At 39.4% G+C, this 22,545-nt stretch overlaps 1 protein-coding gene across 9 annotated transcripts in view; it reads right to left on the bottom strand.

Moving 5' to 3' along the window:
• The window catches only part of SHLD1 (shieldin complex subunit 1), an 81,053-nt gene extending 60,100 nt beyond the window's left edge, over positions 1 to 20,953 (bottom strand). For 7 of the 9 annotated variants that reach the window (XR_012491108.1, XM_074317422.1, XM_019734924.2 and 4 more), the window contains exons 1-2: positions 20,860 to 20,953; positions 13,899 to 14,080 (exon numbers count right to left, since the gene is read on the bottom strand). Coding sequence is in view for 8 of the 9 variants with exons in the window: in XM_074317422.1 (XP_074173523.1) it covers positions 13,899 to 14,080; positions 20,860 to 20,906 (229 nt within the window). In the remaining variant the exon portion in view is untranslated. Of the gene's footprint in view, positions 1 to 5,298; positions 12,736 to 13,898; positions 14,081 to 16,144; positions 16,476 to 20,859 lie in introns of those variants that run through there. The other 2 variants (XM_074317419.1, XM_074317417.1) reach the window with 2 other exon arrangements.
• Between the last annotated feature and the right edge of the window lie 1,592 nt (positions 20,954 to 22,545).

Below are 22,545 nucleotides of genomic sequence, written 5' to 3'. Positions count from 1 at the left end.
TGTTTGTTACCACAGTATAACTTAGCCTCTTCTGACTGACAGCCTTCAGTGAGACTCAAAATTTCTGGTCCATAGTGATCACCACGCCTTCTTCTTTTCCAGAAGATATGGAGACAGAGATAGAGATACAGGGATAGAAATGGAGATGGAGATAGAGAATAAACATATATATAAACACAGATATAATTTTTCTAGTCATTCCTCAGAGTTTGAGGTGGGAGGAAGAAGGTGGAATGTGTGCCCTACCAGCCACCTTGCCAATCCATGTATGTAAAATTATTTAAATATAAAAGTAAATAGAAATAAAAGTAAATAGAACCCCTAGAGAAATCTTAAAATTTAAATCTGGAAATATAGGGATAAACATTTTTTAATGCTAAAAGGCACAAATGATGTCTCAGAGTATAAAAAAGCAACATGCTCTGTATGACCTAACAAGACACGATGGGACGAACCTTTGCTCTAGGGTTTCTCAACCTCGAAACTATTGGCATTCGGGGCTGGAATATTCTTTGTTGTGGGGAAGGGCTGTCCTGTGCATTGTAGAATGTTTAGCATCATCTCTGCCCTAAACCCACTAGATGCCAGTAGCACGGCCCCACCTGCCCCAGTTGTAACATCCAAAAATGCCTCTTGGCATTGCCAAATATCATCTGCGGAACAAAGTTACCTTCAGTTGAGAACTGCTGCACTATTTATAATCACAACTAGATTTAAACCTTCTCCTACAAAATTAGATAACTATTTTCTTTTATAAGCTTAGTCTCTTCCTGAAAGGAATTCAGTAAACCCCGGTGGCTGGCAGTACTCGTTTTAACAGCAGCAGTAGTAATGATGCCTAGCATTTATTAAGTGTAAGAAGCTCCAGGTGCCTCACTCAATCCTCATGACAACCTAAGAGCGGACAAGATTATCTATCATTCTCATTCTACAGAAAAGAAGCTGAGCAAAGCAAAGTGTAGCAACTTGCCCAAGGTCAGAAAGCTAGTAGGTAGAGAAAAAAATCATGCCCCCCCAAATTACAATGTTTCTTTTCACTATAATCAGAGAAATGCAAATTGAAACAAGAAATGATTTTTTTCTATCTAGATCATTAGCAAAATCTTAAAAAATTATAATACGAGTGTTGATAAGAGTCTTGGAAAAAGTGGTTTTCATCCCTTTTCTGGACGACAAACTTGAATATGCACCAAATTACGGTATATAAATCTCTAATCACTCTTTTGTACACCTGAAACTGATGTAATATTGTATGTCAACCGTAACTGAAAAATACATTTTTAAAAAGTTAAAAAAAAGAAAACATTTTCCATGAAACAAATTTTTTTTTCATATGTGATAGAACAATTTTTCTTATAGGAATTTAGCTTGAAAAATAATTTGTTACATATAAGGGTTTAACCAGAAGTACGTTGGACACAGCCCTTTGTAAAAGCAAACATTAGAAACAATGAAAATTGATCAAAGAGAGGGAACTGTTTATCTGTATAACGATTTTTAAAGTTGTTTCAGAGAAAAATAAAACTATTACAAAAAAACATAAGGAACAGGAAAAAGATGATCTGGCAAGCATTTTAAAAGAAAAAAGGCCATTATTTATTGATGCCCAACGGATTTTTTTTAATGGAAAGTTTTATTGAAATAATTAAAGATTCACATGCAGAGCTAAAAAATAATCGGACAGCTTACGTGAAACTTTACCCACTTTCCCCCAATGTACTTCAAACTATAGTATATTGACACTTATACAATCCAACAATCTTATTTAGATTTCTCCAGTTTCACTGTACTCATTTGTGTCTATACAATGTTATCATATGTATAGTTTCACGCATCCATGACCACAGTCAAGATACAGAATATTTTCATCACTACTGGATCTCTCATGTTGCCCTTTTATAACTATACCCACCTCCCTCCTGCCCGCCCAAAACACACCCTGACATCTGCTAATCAGTTCTCCTATTTCTAAAAATTTTGTAATTTCAAAAATATTATACGAGTATAAATGGAGACATACAGTATACAATCTTTTGGAATTGGCTTTTATCCCCCCATGCAGCATAATTCTCTGGAGATTCACCCAAGTGTTGCATGTATTGATAGTTCATTCCTCTTTATTACTGAGTGGTATTCCATGGTATAAATGCACCATCAATTTGTTGGAGGATATCTGGGCTGTTTAACTTTGGGGCTATTAGGAATAAACCTGCTGGGAACATTCAGGTACAGGTTTTTAAATAAACGGTAAGTTTTCATTTCTCTCAGATAAATGCCCAGGTGTGTAATTGCTGGGTCATATGGAAGTTGTGTGTTTAGTTTTATATGCAACTGCCAAACTGTTTTCCAGAGTGGCTGTACCATTTTATATTCCCACCAGCATTGTATGAATGACCAAGTTTCTCTACCTCCTCACCAGCATTTAGTGTTGTCATTATTCTTTATTCTAGCATTCTGATAAGTATCATTATGGTTTTAATTTGTATTTCCCTGAGGCTAATGATGTTGAACATTTTCTGAATATCCTTTTCAGAAGAAATGTCTTTTCATGTCTTTTGACCATTTTCTAATTAGATTTATTTTATTGCAGAGTTTTAAAAATATTTTTATTAAAATATAGCTGACATACATTATATTCATTTCAGGTGTACACCATAGTTATTCAATATTTATATAAAGAAGTGATCACCATGATAAGTCCAGCAACTGACACTGTACAATGCTATCAAAATATTATTGACTATATTCCCTATGCTGTATGTTACATCCCCATGACTTATTTGTTTTATACCTGGAAATGTGAACCTCTTATTCCCCTTCACCTTTTCCCCCTTTTAAAAAATTTTCATTTACAGTTTATATTCAATTTTATTTCATATTAATTTCAGGTGTATAGCACAGTGCATAGACATTTATATAATTTAAGAAGTGATTCCCCTGACTGGTCTAGTCCCCATCTGGAACTATACAGTTATTACAATATTATTGACTATATTCCCTATGTTGTACTTTACATCTCCATGACTATTTTGTAACTACCAATATGCACTTCTTAATCCCTTCACCTTTTTCACCCTGACGCCCAAGCCCCTCCCATCTATCACCCCAATAAATCTAGTACCCATCTGACACCATACATAGCTATTACAATATTATTGACTATATTCCTTATGCTATATCCTACATCCCCATGACCACTGTGTAACAACCAATCTGTACTTCTTAATCCCTTCCCCTTTTCCACCCACCCCACAATCCCCTTCCCATCTGTCAACTATGAAAACGTTCTCTGTGTCTATGAGTTTATCTCTGTTTTGTTTATTTTGTCCTTTAGATTCCACATATAAATGAAATCACACTGCATCTGTCTTTCTCTGTCTGACATATTCCACTCAACACAATACCCTGCAGGTCCATCCATACAGCCGCAGATGGCAAGAACCCATTCCCTTCCATGGCCAAGCAATATTCCATTGTATATATGTACCACCTACTCTTTTTCCATTCATCTATCAATGGACACCCAGGCTGCCTCCACTTCTTGGCCACTGTAAACAATGCTGCAATGAATATATGGAAGTAGTATTTTGGGTTTCTTTGGATAAATACCCAGAAGTGGGATTACTGGGTCCTTCTTTGTCTCTTGTTATATAGCATTTGTTTTAAAGTCTATTTTGTCTGGTATATGTATTGCTATCCCAGCGTTTTTTTGTCTGTTTCCATTTTCATGAAATAACTTTTTCCATCCCTTTACTTTTAGCCTGTGTGTGTCTTTTGATCTAAGGTGAGTCTCTTATAGGCAGCATATGTAAGGGTCTTGTTTTCTTATCCAGTCAGCCCTCCTATCTTTTGACTGGAGCATTTAATCCATTTATATTTAAAGTAATTGTTGATAGATATGTAGATGTAGTTATTGTCATTTCATTATTCTTGTTTTATTTATTTATTTATTTATATTTATTTATTGTCTTAAAGAAGTCCCTCTAAGATTCCTTGTTATATGGGTTTGGTGGCGATGAACTCCTTCAGTTTTTTCTTGTCTGGGAAGCTCTTTATCTGTCCTTCAATTTTAAATGATAGCTTTACTGGGTAGAGCAATCTTGGTTGTAGGTCCTTGCTTTTCATCACTTTGAATATTTCCTGCCAATTCCTTCTGGCCTGCAAAGTTTCTGTTGAGAAATTAGCTGACATTCTTATGGGAGCTCCCTTATAAGTTACTAGTTGCTTTTCTCTTGCTGCTTTTAGGATTCTCTCTCTGTCTTTAAACTCTGGCATTTTAATTATGGTGTGGGTCTCTTTGAGTTCATCTTATTTGGGGCTCTCTGTGTTTCCTAGGCAAATTTAAATCCTTTGGTCTAACCTTTGCTAAAAAAAAAAAAAAGCACAAATTTTACTTGGCAAATGCTCTTAAGAAAACTGTATTCCTATCACATTTTATAGCAGTGTGAGTTTTTTCTGCTTACAAAATAATAAAATTGAATGGAAAATTTTAATAAATTTAAAAAACAAACAAGCAAAATAAAAATAGTTTTGTTTCTTCACAATACACTCAGTAAACACGTCCATAATTTTTTTTTCTTACAAAGAACTCTTAGAAAATATTAGGGAATGTTAGGCACAATATAGATTAAAAGATCATATACACATCATTCTTTACGTCTGTATTCTAGCCTGCAATCAATCAAGCAAGTTAATTAAAAGGTGTCCTCAAGTTATAGAATGCATGTGCAATAACTAGATGCATTGCTGGCCTTAAGACAAGTTAGCTTCTCAGATTTCAAAAGAGTAAAATAATCACTAACAACTTTAAGTCTGATCTCCAGTAGGCACAAAACTCTGCAAAGAATGCATTATAATACAAAGGCTTAACACATCTGGTACATATAAATTTTTTTTTGGTAGGGCCCAGGAATGTGTAAAAACTAGTCACTAGAGGGCAGTAGACTCAAACACTAACCCATAGCAGGAGCTGGCCAGGCATATCTCAGGCTCTAGACCCAAGACCCTGTTTACATATTACTGCCTAAAAACATGGGATATTATTTTAACTAATGTTCTCCCAAAATCTACTTCAAAAATGGCATTAGCCCATGGGTAACTACCCCATCTTTTTATTTATACTTTGTGTAATATTCCCTAATATTTTCCAAGAGGTCTTTGTTTTAAAAAAACCAAAAAATTCTAGACATAACTACTGAGTATATTGTGAAGAAATAGAACTAAACCTCTTTGCTTGTTTGTTTTTAAAATTGACTTAAATTTTCAACTCAATTTTATTATTTTGTAAGCAGAAAAAAAACTCACAATGCTATAAAATGCATAGGAATAGTTTTCTTAAGAGCATTGCTTTTAAGAAAAAATTTTTAGGGGTATCTTTACAGCCACAATTATACATGATAGTTACAGAAATATTTGCTGAATAAATAAAGAAACAACTTAAACAGGAACATACTTTCTTCATAATTGGGAAATGTAATGATAATTTTCTACTGTCAGTAGCATTATACCTCCTCACAGATGTTCATTTCTCTGATTTTTTTTTATCAAGGAAAAAAGCCAGGGGCTTTGCAAAGAGACCAGTTTGGATGAGCATGAAGACTTTCTAAATGAGAGTTGAGCAAATCTGCAGTGTTTGCGTAAGAGTATATGCTATTCAACTTAGACACTTTCTCATCCTATAGTACACATAAGATCAATCACAGTGTAAATATAATAATAAAGTTATAAACTAATAATCAAGGTACTATGATATTTTGTATCTATTTTTAGACCTTATCAAGTTTCACTTATATGTGGTTTCATTTATTCATTCAATCAGCCTTTACTGAGCACCTACTGTGTGACAGGCACTGCACCCTTATTCTCTACTCACATGTCAGGGTCTACGTCTAGAAGGCAGCAGCTGCAGACACTGTGACTAGATGAGGCAGAGAACAAAACATGAACCCTGCCAGGCAAACAGGAGGGACCCAATAATAAATTAAAAAGGATTTACCCTTAAAAGTTATGTTTTAATAATAATATCAAACACGTTAGCAAAACTCAGCTCTATCAAAAACATCAGGGAGTTTGCTGGTCTGCAAGAAGCAGCCACTCAGCAGACAAAAAGCAAGATTTATAACTTCAAAGGGCAAAGAGCAAAGGATAAGATGAGTTCCCGGCCAGATGAGAACATTTCTTCTAGACAGAAAAAGTTATCAAGGGTTTCATTCATTCCAGCAAACACAGTTAAAATCGCTGACTTGTGTTTTTCCCTTGGTTTTAACATAAGAAGTTGGTGTAAAGGTGAGGGGATTAGAAAGCACAAATCGGTAACCACATGATTGCCATGGGGATACGAAAGACAGTTTCCGGAATATAATCAATAATGTTGTAAAGATTTTGTAGGGTGTCAGATAGGCACTTGTCTTATTAGGGAGACCACTTCATGGATGGTGTAGGTGCCTGACCACTGCAGTGTACACCTGAGGCTGAAGCTGAATAACAATAAATGTCAACTGTAATTTAATATATATATATATGGTCACAGGATGTGGAGTACAGCATAGGGAATAGAGTCAGTGGAACAGTAACGTAACAGTTATACACGATGTCAGAGGGGTAGTAGATTGGGGGAGGAGGGTTATCACCTTGTGAGGGATATAAATCTCTATTACATTGTTTTGTACACCAGAAACTAATTTTAAAAAAAGCAAAAAGAAGTTGGTGTGAGAAATTTAACTGAGAAGGCAATGCCCTCTCTCAGGTTAGTCTGAAGGTAGTTAGAGCTTATGCAGCAATGGAAAGATGAGGTTGAAAGGGGAACTCAGTGGGCAGTGGACACACACTGGTCACATGAACCAGAGTCCTGGTCGTCTGTGAAAGTCCTGATATTGAAGATATTCAGAATTAGCAGAAAGAAGCTAGCAGAGACTGAAGGAGGTAACTGTAAATATTTAAGACTTAATACTTAACTACTCAGGACTCACTCATACCTGGATGTTTGTATTTCTTTAAAGTTCTCCTTTGAAGTCAGCCTGACCCAGATTTGAGTCTTAGCTTACCCACTATTCTTTGGGTAACATATTAATATGTAACCTCTCTAAGGCTCTATTTCCTCATAGGTAACATGGAGGTTATAATAGTAATTATTTATTGAGGGTAGATGTGAGAATCAGAAGGAACAGTGCATATAAAATGCATAGCCCAGTGCCTGGAATGTAAGTGGTCAATAAATGATAAACTATGCATCTCCCTGTCTTCTCTCTTAATTGTGCATAGTCTTCTTTGTCCTACAAATACTTAACAGTGAATGATACTAGCGATGGGTATGTTTGACTATGTTAATCAAGCTGTTTTCTCATATTTGAAGAAGACACAGCTGAGTGACAAGTCGTGACTGAATGATCAGTGGGGGAAGCCCTTGAGGAGAGCTATCGGGTCAGACCATGTGGGCACCGCTGCACACCTGAACTGAAAAGATAAACGCCAGTAGGTGTGGCTCTTGGCAGGAACACAGCCTGTTTTTCAACTCAGTTGGGATTTCTTTTTAAAACTGTCACTGCAGGCAAAGTACACAGAAGTACACAAGTCTCTTCTCCCCTAGCAGGTGCCCTTGAGACTCAAAAGTAAGGAGTGATGAGAGATGTCACAGATGGCAAATAGCATTCTTGAGCCTTTAAAAATAATTCTACTCTTAAACTATGATCATCTATAATGACAATTTACTGTTATCTACAGTCCAGAATAGAGAACTGTGTTTTTCTTACTTTTTTAAAGGGATAGAAAAGGCACAGTTAGGAGTAGTCCGTACAGAGGGTCACTTAGGAAATAGGAACCTCCAGGTTATTCTGTGACCTGGGTGATTTTCTTCATTATCTTGGAGTTCAACTTTCTCTTGTAGAAAATGAGATGACTAGGTGAGCTTGGTGGTTTTCAAACTCTTTTTGGCCCTGACATCCTTGTTTTTAATGAATGGTTATCTGAAAGCCCATAGGGTAAATAAGCTAATATGGATGAACAAGAGTGGGGAGTCCAGGATCCCCATAAGCTCACTACTTCCTTCCAATCCTGACCCTGCAGCTCCTAAAGGGCTTCCTGGGACAGTCTGAAAACCACTGACCCAGAAGCTGCGACATTCGCTAACTCTGTGGGCCTTAGACATATATTCTTGTAGTTTATCCTTCACTACTTGGGCCACACAATTAGGACCCATTGCTGCCTTCCAACAGCAGCAGACAAAGAGTTTAAAATCCCATTCTGGACCTGAAAATTAAGTCTAGGTAGCTGAATTTAGATAACTCAAGTCTGCATAATTCAATCCAGGATGTGGTAACAAATGAAGAGAGGCATTGCTATGCAGAATACTGTAACTTTCCAAATAAAACCTATCAACCTGGTATGTGATAGGAAGTACCAGATTTTGTTGTATGATTTCTCAGAGAATCGATTCATCAGACTCCTCCTTCCCCTTCCTCAGGATCTTAGGTCCAGTTTAGAGGGTGCTGGGTCATTAGCCAATAGGTTGGATATCATTTAATGCACCTATGAAGGAAATATCTTTAAAATTATTTACATGTCTAAAATATACCCTGACTTTCATTTAAAACAGCAATAACATACCCAGAATTACATAAGTTCTATTTTGAGATTTTGGATTTAAGAGCTTATAATTTCTTATGAAAATAAAGTTTTCTAGAATTACAAATTGATACCATATGAATCACTGAAAGGAAAAAAAAGACGTATTTATCTACTTTTAAATATGACATTCCTTGGATGAAATACCTAAATACACAGGTTCTAAAATGGCCTTTGAAGATGACAGTGTTGACAAATCATAAAAGAAAAATAAAAGGGCATTAAAGCACTGCTGCCTTTAAACTGATAGCAGTCTGTCAGCTCGGGCCTTCAATCATCAAAGACTTATTGTGTTTAACATTCAACTTGCTGTATACCTTCAACCAACTTCTTCAACAACTGATCCAAGAAGTTCAAGTTTGAGGAAAGGGCTGAGATTTTCCACCTCTATATTATGACGTCTAAGCAGGAACTTTAGAGGAATTCTTTGCCCTGTATTAGAATGCATCTTGGGTGCTTCCAGGACAAAGGTTTCAGAAGGCCCTGATAAGATATGCCACATGAGCTGCCCAAAATTTATCAAGCTATAGTAATGCACACAGGACTGGGCGCCTCCAGGAAACCTTTGTGATCTGGCTTTCAAGAGGCTTAAACCAGGACCATTTGCCAGTTTGTTCGGCACTTCCATCATTTTACTCTATGCTTTCCTTGTGCCTAGCAACACAAGAGAAAGAAAACAAGTATCTTGGAGGCAGGGAGTTCAAAATCCCAAATGTCCATCAACAAGTATGTATTCGGGACTAAATGAAGGATTCAATTCAGGAGTCTCTGAAGTGGACTGAAGTTGACCAGGATGAAGGGAGCACATTGCAAGTTGGGGAAAAATGCAGCTCAGCAGATGCATTAAGGTCTGACTCAGCATAAAAATGGGCCCAGCAGGAGAGGCAGGCCTTTATCAGACACCCACAGGGGCCTCTGTTCAGCTGACATGCACCTGTACAGCCTTGCTAGTTGTTAAAATATTGTAATACTGCTGAATTGGTTGTTAAATATTTTGAATAAATACCCCAGACACCAGATAACAGAGTCCTGAAAACGAGGCACAAGAGCTTTGACGGGAGTTGGCAGGAAAGTGGAAGCATACAATGAAATCTCAAAGACACTTAGAGGAACAGAATGGAAATGGTGTTTCAGGAAGACCTTTTTGGGGTGCGGGTCTCCTGCCTTATCTCACCAGGACAGGCAGAGGGAGGGCATTTTGTAATCCTGCACCTGGCTTAGGTGACAAGTTGTTTACTCCACTAGCACTTCATGAAAATTGGCTAGTGTCATTTCAGGACAGCTGAGCTCTGTTTATTTAGACAAATATAGCCTGGCCTCACCTACCTTTGGGTACCCAGACTGAAATGACTAAGGCTTCTGAGCTTTTTCTAATACTCTCAGATCCTTATCAACCCATTAGTTTCTTAGAAAGTACTCTTATGTCCCATGTCCCTTGCCACTAATGTCCTCCTCCAGGGCACGAACGGTGATATGGCAGTGAGCATGCAAGATAAGAGGAGAGAAGTGTCCATTAGGTTTAGCAACTTGGGAAAGTCACTGGCATCTGAGCAAGAGAAGGCTCAGCTTAGTGGGTAGCGGGGGTGGAGGTCTTGGGCCCGGGAGTGAGGAACAATTGTGAGATGAAGCTGAATGAAGGCATGAAGGCAACACCTTCAAAAAGCCTGGCTGGGAAGAGCAGGTCAGTGACAGGCCCCTAGCCAGAGGCAACTACGAAGTAAAATGAGGAATCCTTTACAAAAGTTCGGTTTAAGCCTGGGCCCGTGGCCTCATACCCTGGCTTCTGCAGTGGTCCCTGTTGCCACTATCAAATATACAGGGTGCCCGATGGCACTAGTTCTGTGAGGAAAATAAAGCTGGGGAAGGAAACAATGAAGGGACATCAGTAGGCACTGGCTCTTACACACAGGAGGCGGGTGGGCCTCCTGAAGGATGAGCATCCAGGGCAGAGGGACACCCTTGGTGTGGCAGAGGCCCAGCCCAGGAAGGGCAGGGAGAACTACAGGAAGCGTGATCAGAGAAGCAACAGGCCGAGGGTCCAGAAGGCATGGATGCCAGGTAAGTGCTTCCACTTTTGCTCCGAGTCACGTGAGGTTTTGTACCAAGGACTCACATCATCTGATTTATATATTAAAAGGATCCTTCTGTTTGCTGTGCTGAGAAGAGATTGTAGGAGGATACAGGCAGGTGTGGCAAAAGCTAGTAAGGAGACTACAGAACGATCCAGAAGACAGATGACAGTGGCTTGGACCAGGGTGGTGGCAGTGGAAAAGGCAAAAGCTGTTCAGATTCTAGATTTAGTTTGAAGGTAGAGTGGACAGGATTTGCTGATGGACTGGATGTGAGGTTTAAGAGAAAGCGAGACGTTGAGGATGACTCCTAAGTTTATGCCAAAGGGAAGAGAGGATGCAAGTGCTTTCTGAAGACGAGAAAGCTTCAAATAACAGGTGTGCGTATGTGTATGTGAGGGGAAGGGGCTGGGTGATGGGGCAGGAGTATTAGGAATTTGGCTTGGGATGTGCCAAATGTAAGAAGTCTAATAGAAACTGAAGTGATGACGTCAAGTACACAGAGGGTCTAAGTGTCAAGCTGAACAGAAAACTCTGGGGTTGAGCAGGGTTCTTAGGGCATGTAAGGTCCCCAGACTGGATACGATCATTGAGGAAGTAGATAATAATAGAGAAGAGATCTGAGAACTCAGCCCCGGGGCCCTCAAACATTAAAAGGCTGGGGAGGCAAGAAGAAATCAGCAAAGGAGACTTGGAACAAATGTGGACAGCAAAGTAAGAAGACAATCATGGCTTCCTCCCAGAAAGCCCAGTGAGGAAAGAATTCCAGAAGGAAAAGTCAACTACGCAAATGCTCCTGACAGATCAAAAAGGATAAGGCTTGAGGACTGCCCACTGGATTTAAGAATGTGGAGGTCATCAGTGACCTTGACAAGGGCTATTTCCATGGAGTGATAGAAGCCAGGTTAGAAGATTTTAGGAGGAACTGGGAGGAGAGGAATTGGAGACAGCAGGTGTACATGACTCTTTTAAAGTTTTTTCTATAGGAAAGAACAGAGAAATAAGACCATAACTAGAGGACTTGGGGTCCGGAGTAGACATTTTTTTTAAAGATGGGAGATATTACAGCATATTTTTATGATCACAAGAATGACCAGTAGAGGGGGGAACCAGTGATGCAGGAGAGTACCAGAGTGACAACCTTGAGTAGGTGAGATAAGACAGGACCCAGTGCAGAAGTGAAGGCATAAGACAGGGATGGGAGGGAAGGAAGCTGGTGGATGTGGAATATGAGTGGGTGATCCTCTTCTGATTGCTTCTGTTTTCTTAATCAGGTCATCCACTGAGAGAAAGGCTGAAGAAGGAAGTAATGGAGGTTTGTAAAGAGAGGAGACGATCTGAAACAGTCATCCAGGAGGGCAGGCGAGTGAACACGCTAGGAAAATGGTGTGTGGTAGGTGGGCAGCACGAAGTGTCCACTTGAGGTGGGAGGTCATGAGTGTAAATGGAGCCTGGTCACAGTGGTGGTGTGTCGAGTGGCCCAGATGCTGAACACATGAAGAGTTGGATTTGCATGAGCTCACCGTGTGCCAGGCACTGTGCCTCACACACATTCATCCTCATGATGCCTCCGCACAATGAGGTAGGTGAGATTATCTCTATTTTACAAATGAGGAAACCAACACACAGAGGCCAAGTGACTTGCCCAAGGTCAAACCACAGGAAGAAACAGAACCAGAAGTCAAGCCAGACGGTCTCACCCAGCACCACCATGACCCATACCATGCATAATGGTTGTCTTAGCAGTGTGCCTTCCTATGTTTAGACTTTTATAAGGATTTCCAAAAGAACCTTTTTGCATGAAATGTCTCGATTTTCAACAAATACTCCAATATAAATATTTCAACATGCTTCTCATTTTTAGAACTGTCAACCAAACGTGAAATCACAGTTGCTTTCCTATGGATTATTTACCCAATAGGCAATAAAAAAATAAAAACTGAATCCACACTGAATTCTCTGGAAGAATAGAGCCATTGCCACGAAGTATTTCAACAGAACAACACTTCTAAAGTTCGGTCCACCCATTCACCAGTTCCAGGAAATGCTGCAATAACCAGAGATGATGAACAAAATCAGTTTTAGGGATAGAAAGTAATACAGAGGCAGCAGGATTGGAGGGGGAAGAAGAAAGATTAAATGAACTAAGACTTTGAACCTAGAAAGAAAATAGATAAGGAATGATCTGTTCTTGGTCGGAAAGTAAATTAAACAGGAGGCTCACTGACCCTGAACAGAATCATAAGGGAGTTTACAAGCATATTTTGCCCATAGAATTCTTGAAGACAATGACAGGTACATACCCTACTTATTGCCAACACTAAATTCATCATCAAGGCCTACATAACTCTAGTACCTGAGTTAAAAATATATATTTGGGTTTCTTAATATTAATAACAACAATAATAACAGCATAAAGATAATAATTGAGCACCAATGTATGGCAAACACCATGAAAGGTACTTCACATTGTTCCTGGAATTAACCTAACTCCATGAGGCAAGCATTCCAATCGCCATTTTGTAGATGACTCTGGAGCTCAGAGGGGTTAAGAAACATGCCTTAAGTCACACAGCCAGTAAGTGGCAGAGCCTTGAATCCAGGTCTGTGGACCTCTAGAAATGCTCACTATGTCAAAGAATTATCATAAAGCTTAAAAAAGAGAGTTTGGTAATTTAGTCACGGAAACTTGTAGAGAAGTTGTTACCTAAGTCTAGAATATACTTCCAAGAGGAAAACTAAAGTCTTTAGTATTCAGAATATTAAAGACTTTACCTGTAACGCATAACTTACGGTTACCTGTGACACATAACTAGCCCACATTGCTATTTTCTGAAGTTTTAAAAGAACAACAAACAAAAAACCAATTCTACTTTCTTTTCCCTGTTAAACCAAGTGTTCCCCTGCCTCTGAATGCATTTGGAGGGAGATCAGAAAGGGACTCAGACAAAAAAACAACAACACACACACAAAAAGTCTTTAGGAAATAGCTTCTTGTGGTGGTTATACCAGGGAAGCTATCCTTTGAAGTCTCTCCCCACAGTTTTGTTTAGATAAGATGTTTTTCTGCCTGAGGCAATGAATCATTCCTCGGAGATCTACTATTGGAAGAGCGAGAAACAAACTATCACATACCTGTATATGTTAAGGATTGTGTGTGTGTGTGTGTGTGTGTGTGTGTGTTAGTTTAGTTTAAACTCTGCTGCTTACCTGGATCCACATCAGAAGAGGAAGGAAGAGAAAAGGTTTCCACAGAACTAAAAGCCTCGCTGTGGGCCTCCTGGCTGGGTCTTTGCAACACGTAATCTCTTATGTCACAAGATGATGGCAGGTCCAAAGCGCTGCTCTCCTCTGCCTGGCTGCCTGGCGGGACTTCCTGAGTCGCCATCGTCCTGCCACGGAAAAAAATAAAACAATGCAACACAAAAGACATTGCCTAAGAGGAGCCACCATTACAGCCAATCTTGGCTTGAAAGACTGAAGTCCCAACATCTTAAAGGCCAAACCACAGAAGAACCAGAATAAATTCCTTTTCTATTGTTAATGGTCTTCCTCGTCTTTACTTTAGAGCCAGTATCTGTTTACCATGTTTTCTTCATCATGAGAAATGAATACTCTCGTTACAAAAAGAAACCATTAATATTATAATTTCAGCTAGAAAACAAGCTGAGTTTCTAATAAGGGTAAAATATTGTGCAGCCCTATAATTCAAGGACTATAAGAATGTTTAATGAGAAGGAAAACTGTTCGTGAGGTATTCAATGGGAAAAGATTTCAAAACAATAGAACAATAGGCAGGATTTGATCCAAGTTTTATAAAATAAAATATTGTATGTGTGGGTGTGTGTAAGAGAGAGGGAGGGAGGGAGAGAGAGAGAGAGAGGGAGGGAGGGAGAGGGGAGGGGGTGAGAGAGAGAGAGAGAGAGAGAGAAATATATAGATCTATAGCTAGAAAAACCAAATTTGGAAGGGTATATCCAAAATTAATTTCAGTGGTAATTAATTCAGTGGTTTAATTTCTGGGTAGTTTCCTCTGTGGCCTACTCAAACATGCATTCAGGCAATTATTTAACATGCCAGGCCTGGTGCCAGGCCCTGGGGATACAAAAGTGAATGTGATAGACCCTTCCTTCAAGTTGCTCACAGTTTGGGGTGATCCCAACACAGAGATATACCAGGTTAACACAATGACAAAACAGAGCAAAACCCAGCAAGGGGCAGCAGGCTTTCTGGAGGAGGTTATCCCCAAGCATGGGGCAGGCTAGGCCATGGCCAGAGGACAGAGTGAATACTATGAGAACAAGTTTGGGCAACCACAAGTGGCATGGGGTGTCCGGAGTTTAAACTTAGCGTCAAGGAATGGTCACACTCTGAGTAACTGGGGAGGGACCAACCCTGCGGTCTTGGCTGGTACCCTCTCCTTTTCCTGGCCATGTCTGAGAAGGACCAGCTTTCAAGGCCTGGCTGCTCACACACTCTCTAGCTGAGCTCCGAAGACCATGAAGCTGGCTTATTGAGTTTCATGTTTGGACATCTCTTGTCACAAATGAGGTGTGCCTGACCCGGTTCTATATCCACCCATAGGCTAGGTTCTTTAATGGGGGGCCCTTTGCAGTGCATCCAATCCTGCCCACCTTTCTGTAAAATAACTATGGGCCTGGGAGATCCTGGATCCTCTGCTACTCTCTGTTTCACAAGCTGTTGCCATCAATAAATCTTATTATAGACAACACCACGTGCCATGCATTCCATCAGCCACCATGCGCCATGCAGAGGACTTACAGAGTCAGATCTGCAGATCTGACTACTGGGTAGCAGGTGGGTTTGCAGGATCTAAGCCCAGTGGCAGACAATCCCACAAGCAACGGGAATTGGTTCACCTGCAGTGATCCCGGCAAAAGAGGAAGAGTATGTGAATGAGGGCAGGGCACTACCGGTCAAGAGCAGGGGACATTGTAAGAACATATTTAGGAAGGAAAATCAGAGTAGAATTTAATAATTGAATGGATAACGAAGCTCAAGAGGAACTGAGAGGCAATGAGGAGTGGCAGCTTCGGTGCCTGGGTTGTATTATCAACTGAGTTAGAGAAGACGGAGAAGGAATGGGTTTGGGAGGAGGCCGTATTCCAAATTATAGAATACTATGCAGCTGTTAAAATGACATTCAGAACTTGAAAGATCTCAAAGCTGCATGTTTGAATGAAAAAGCAATTTCCGAATAGCATGAAACAGTATAATAACAAGAGTTGTTAACATTTATCGAGTGCTTGTTCTTAGCCAAGCATCATGCTAAGAACTTCATCTGCAACAACCCTGTGAAGCAGGTAATCCTATCATTACCCTGATTTATAGTCAGTCAGCCCCAAACACAGAGAGCAGCAGGGAACTGGCCCAAGGAAACCCATCTAGAAAGTACCAAGCTAGGATGACCCAATCCAAGACCTCCAGCCTCCTACGTCTGTGCAGTCTCTATGCTGTGACCTGATCAGGCAAAGCCAGGAGGTGGATGAAAACAAATCAACAGGGAGGCCTGGCAAGATCCTTCTTGTTTGAGGACACCCGGTCACAAGCTGTTTTGAACATTCGGGTAGGCAGAGAGTGAGCCAAGACATCAGCTGATTGCTTCTGAAAGGAGTGGAGTGATCAGAGTTCCCAAAGAAGCAAGAACATCCTGTCTTTTCACATGCGCTAGATTAGCCAACCAAGCCTGAAGTTTCAGCAAACACCTCTGCTGCAGGCATTGGTGGCTCCTCCTTCTCCCCTCATGTTACCAAACACTGCTCTGGAGGCTTCTGGAAGGGAACAAACAGGTCAATGAATGACACGGCCTGCACTACAAAGGTACCTTGACACCAACCATCAACCCAAAGTATCATTAGGGATATGAAACAAAAGGAATCCTTTTTGAAAACAAATAGCATGTTGATGTGATAACTATCTTTTCTTTTAGAACCACTTATATTAAATGTCAAATACATTCCAAAGTAGGCATTTTAACCCAAAAAAAGGGAAGAAAAAAAAAGCCTACTGACAGGCAGAATCCTTTTTATTATAAAATAAGTATCTGTGCAGGTAAAACACGTTATTTGGGACTCAGTGAATTTGTACAGGAGAAAGCAAGTAATAGGGACAAACAAGACCCTTCTTGTGGTTTGAAACCACCTACGCTGGCAAATAGAATACAATGATTATCTTTTGCTCCCAAATTATTGATATGTGGCTCAACTTCCTTCTCCAGAAGTGCATAGTTTCCTCTCTTAAAAGTGCTTTAATTACAAAATCTATTCTTTTCCAGTACTGGAAAGTAGAGGATACCTGGGATTATAGACACAAGAAATCTCGTAGTACATAAAAACCTGCTCACCATGAGAAGGCAGCCATTCTTCCATTACTCTACAGATTCTTATACAAGTCAACCAGGGTCCAAGTAAAAGTGGTTTAACGTCATTTACTTTCTTCAATTAGGGTTCTTCTCTCTCAGTATTTTACATGAAATTTTTCAAGCACGAAGTGGAAAGAGTTATCCAACGAACATCCATATAGCTACTGCCTAGATTTCACAATTAACATTTCACTATGCTTTTCCTTATTATGTAACTATCCATCTAACCAACTCTATTCATCCATCAATTTATCTTTTTTTTACACATATTTCCACTTAAATTGCAATATAATAAAAGCTTCTGAGTTGGTGTGTGGTATAATCAATTTGCATTTTCAAACATTGTTAGCTGAGTGAAGCAGGGAACACAGCTGGGACGCTCTGCAGAAATGAACAGACTTGTGCAGGGTCTCTGGAGGTGGAGACTCAGGGCTGAACCCCTGCTGTCACTTTTCAGCTGTGTCACCTAACCTAAGTGGCCAAGTCACTTAACCTGTTTCCTCATCTATAAAAATGGCTTGATGACTATGCTTGCTTACCTTATAGGGCTGTTGTAAGAATTATATTAAATTAACGCATGTAAAATACTTATTATAGTATGCGTGCTCTGATGGCTAGCTCCAATAAACGAAAAAGTAATAATTAAAAAAACAAATTACAGGCTTCTATCTTCCCAGCCTACCTCCAGACCATTTGCCCTTCTATTTCCCATCCAATAGCCATCTTGCTTCTTTCATCATTATTCAGTGTCTTCTATGGTCCATAATCTGGTTAATACTCTAAACGTCCCTTCCCTGCCCATTCTGTCTTTTCATCAAACCCTTCTGGCAAAACCCCAGCCCAGATGAACTCAACTATCTACCCAGTCTCTGTGTGCTGGTCATAAGAGTCACTAAATAGGATGGAACTGGCTTGCTCGAAATGAATGAGCACCAATCTGGAATGGGCACCAATCTGGAATCTGGCCAAAGGAATCCTGAGACGTTTATCTCATAACCCCCTCGTCCCCCTCTCCTTGATTCTTTCAACACCTTCCTCCTCTTTTCAACAGAATGTCTCACTTCTTAGTTGACAAAGAAAATAGAAGCCAGCAGAAAGGAACTTCTTCAACTCCCTTATCAAACACAACAAGGTTCCCACATCTGCACACTGTGTCACCTCTCTTCACCTCTCCTTACAACAGGTTGCTGTCCCTCCTGTGGCAAAGGCCAACTCCTCTACCCGGGCCTTAGATTCCACTCTCTGAACCTGTCCATAAGCCTTCAACGATGACAATCCCTTCTCTTGCTTCTGTTCCACTGAATCTTCACTTATATTTTTCAACATGCCCAAATGGCTCCCATTTTTACCAAAACCTGGTGCATAAGGGAATGTCCCTATTCTTTGGAAATGCCCTTCAAATATATATTGGTACGCGGACATGATGTCTGCAACATACTCTCAAACAGTTCTAAAAATGTGCATGTGTGTGTGTGTGTGCACACATAAATAAAGAGGGGAAAGCATTGAGCTAAGCATCAAGGAAGTCCAGTTGGAGATGGAAGATGAGCTGCAGAGCTCATGTATTTCTATACATTTGCAATAAACAACCACACTGAAATTAAAAGAACATAATTCCATTGACAATAGCATCAAAAAATAAAATATTTAAGAATATATTTAATTAAAAAATATGTAAGGCATGTACACTGAAAACTACAAAATAAGTGTTGAAAGAAATCGACGATCTAAATGAATGGAAAGACATACTATGTTCATGGAATGAAAGACTTAATATTTTATGATGGAAATATTGCACAAATTGATCTACAGATCAATGCAATTCTTACTAAAATTTTTTTTTTTGCAGACATTTGACAAAACTTTCAAAAATTCGTATGGAAACGCCAGAGACCCATAATAGCCAAAACACTCTTGAAAAAGAACAAAGTTGGAAGACTCATACTTTCCAATTTTAAAACTTACTGCAAAGCCACAGTAATCAAAACTGTGTACTACTGGCAAAAGGTGGACATATGGATCAATGGACTAGAACTGAGTCCAGATGTAAAATTTTACTTTTATAGTCAATCGATTTTCTTTTTTATAATGAAGTATAGTTGATATACAATATTATGTTAGTTTCAGGTGTACATCATAGTGATTCAATATTTATATACAGTATGAAATAATCACAATAAATCTAGTAACCATCTGTTACCACAGAGTTATTACCGTATTGTTGACTATATCCCCTATGCTTTCCTTACATTACATCCCTGTGACATATTTATTTTATAACTTACTTATTTTATAACTGAAAGTTTGTATCTGTTAATCCTCTTCACCTATGCTCTCCATCCTCCCACCCCTCTCCCCTTTGGCAACCATCAGTTTGTTCTCTGTATCTATGAGTCTGTTTCTGTTTTGTTTTATTTTTCAGATTCCACATATAAGTGAAATCATATGGCACTTGTCTTTCTCTGACTTATTTCACTTAGCATAATACCCTCTAGGTCCATCCAAATGGCAAGATTTTGTTCTTTTTATGGCTGAGTAATATTCCATTCTATATATATACTACATGTTCTTTATCCATTCATCTATCAATGGACATTTAGGTTGCTTTCATATCTTGGCAATTGTAAATAATGCTACAATGAACATAAGGTATATCTTTTCAAATTAATGTTTTCATTTTCTTCAGATAAATATCCAGAAGTAGAATTGCTGGATTATATGGTACTTCTATTTTTAATTTTTACAGAACCTCCATACTGTTTTCTATAGTGGCTACACTATTTTAAACTCCCACCAACAGTGTATGAGGTTTCCCTTTTCTCCACATCTTCACCAACCCTTGTTATTTATTGTCTTTTTTATAATAGCCATTCTGACAGACATGAGATGATATCTTGGTTAGTGATGTTGAGCATCTTTTCGTGTATCTGTTGGCCATCAGACCATGGTATTGTATGTCTTCTGTGGAAAAATGTCTATTCATCAATGGATTTTCCACAGGATGCCAAGACAATTCTATGGGGAAAAGACTGGCTTTTCAACACTGAGATAACTAGACATCCACATACAAAAAAGTAAAATGAGGCAGCAGGCACTTTGGAAAACAGTTTGGCAGTGTCTCAAATGTTGGTCAGAGTTACACTTTGGGCAATTCCACTCGTACGTATATGCTCAAGAAATAAGAACATGTTCACACAAACTTTACACAAATGTTTATAGCAGTTTTATTCATAATAGACAAAAAGTGAAAGCAATTCAAATGTCCATCAACTAATAAATCGATGGATAGAATGTGGTATATGCAGACATGGAATATTTTTCAGCAATAAAGGAATGACGTTCTGATACATGCTACAAGTACAAATTTTTAAAACATTATAATTAATGAATGAAACTAGTGTTAAACAAGACAACAGGCCCAAAATTGGGTCGCTATGCTAAGCCCCATGTCCTTAAACTTTTAAAACGACAAATTTTATTGAATGTGAATTATATCACAACAAATCTGTTTTAAAAAAGAAAGAGAACCTAAGCTCATCCAGACACGATGCCTGCGAATTCTCAAGATTCTCCAAAGACAAGGCTGCAGAGGCTGCAGAGGCCGCATGTTGGAGTGGAGGAGGGGGTGGATGGGCAGGAAATTGGAAGTGTGCCAGGGAAGCGGCCATAACTTCCCAATTGTGAGAAAAGGATCTTAAATGTTGAGAGCACCCCTTCCCAGCTCCCAGTCCCAAAGCACTCCTAAGTGACAGAGACAACCTGCCCCAGAAAGTCGCCAGTTACACTCACCGCCCGGCAACACCAGCACACCGGAATCCAGGAAGTGGAGGCGCCATATTTGTTATGGGAAAAGAGAAGTTTGAAAGGAAGTCACTGGAACCATCTTTGCTGAGGGCAAGCAAGGGCACTAGAAGGTAGCTGTGGCCATCTTGGCTGAGGGCATTCGCCCAGCCAATAAAGCTTTCTGCAGGCACAGGACTGGTTTGGGCAATTTCTAGTGAAGACTTATTGATAAAATCTGCTTGGTGGACTCTAAAGGGAACAGAAAACTATTTAAAATTTTTAGAAAGTGAATGTCTACATTAAGAAAACAAAAACATGAAAAGTAGAGAGAAATTAACAAACAGAATGAAAATATTTTAATATGTTGCATGCCGGTAGCTGTACACAGCTGCCAGAACTGAAAGACCACACCCAAGGGACTGAGGGGTATTGTCCTATTTCACCAACTTCTTGAAAGAGTGCTGTACACTCACAGCTTCCTATAGATACGCCTACCTTGGGAAAGGACCCTATAAATTAAGAGTCCTGCATTTCAGGCGAATATTTTTAAATAACACAAGCTGAGGTTTTGCCAATCACATGTCAGATACTGTGAGTTTAAGACACTCTGGGAGAGGTAGAGACCTTCTGAAGACAAATTTAAAGATACAATGAGAAGTAAAACTAACTTTCCTTCACTTTCAGACAGACTTAACACAGCAACTGCAAATTTCATTTTATTTGTGCTGTGAACAAAAAAAGTCACATTTATATACTAAATGTGACAAGCTGGGGTGGGGGATGGCACATGAAAGGCCTTACAAACTCAGTGACTGAAAGAAACTACACAGGATGTCAGATCATAAATTCCTAACTGGGCAGGCCATGGCGGAGAGTCACGTTCCAGGCCTACAGTTTCCTTAGCAAAAGTCAATCTTTAAGTGAGCTCTGTCCATTGTACTTACTCATCTAGGCTAACATACCTTTAAAAGGTCAGCATAATTTTCTTTTCTAGACCCCTCGGAGGCACAACTTCTGGCACCAGAGCCCAAGACCATGAAACTCCATTTTTTTCTTATTCCCTAGATACCATCACTATGTGCTGTAAATGTTAATTATTATGTTTTGCTCATCATTGTAAAAGAAGTATGTGTCTCTCCATTTTGCTTTTTATCCAATCCTAGAGATTTCTGAGCTTTACTTCCTCCTGCCCACTTAATCTACCACTAATGGATTTCATGGAACTCTTTATCTCTTCTCCTTTGATTCTAATGTATAAAATAAGCTTCAAAACTACCATGATCTGGAGCATTTTCTCAATCCATTGAGAATTTGCTTCTGAGCATGTCATCAAAATTTTGGCTCAAATAAACTCTTATAAAGGCTGGGCATTCTTTTGTTACCAGTGTACTAGCAATCAAAGTGTATAATTTTTTTATTATTGCTTTTTTGCTAGCATGGTACAGCCACTTTTCTTTTTAAGGATTTTTATTGGGGGAGGGGAACAGGACTTTATTGGGGACAGTGTGTGCTTCCAGGCCTTTTTTCCAAGTTAAGTTGTCCTTTCAATCTTAGTTGTGGAGGGTGCCATTCAGCTTCAAGTTGTTGTCCTTTCAGTCTTAGTTGTGGAGGGCGCAGCTCAGCTCCAGGTCCAGTTGCCGTTTTCTAGTTGCACGGGGAACAGCCCACCATCCCTTGCGGGAGTCGAACTGG

This window comes from Rhinolophus sinicus, linkage group LG13, assembly GCF_036562045.2.
Source record: "Rhinolophus sinicus isolate RSC01 linkage group LG13, ASM3656204v1, whole genome shotgun sequence".
Lineage (NCBI taxonomy): Eukaryota > Metazoa > Chordata > Mammalia > Chiroptera > Rhinolophidae > Rhinolophus > Rhinolophus sinicus.
This window is presented reverse-complemented; position numbering and strand designations above follow the sequence as displayed.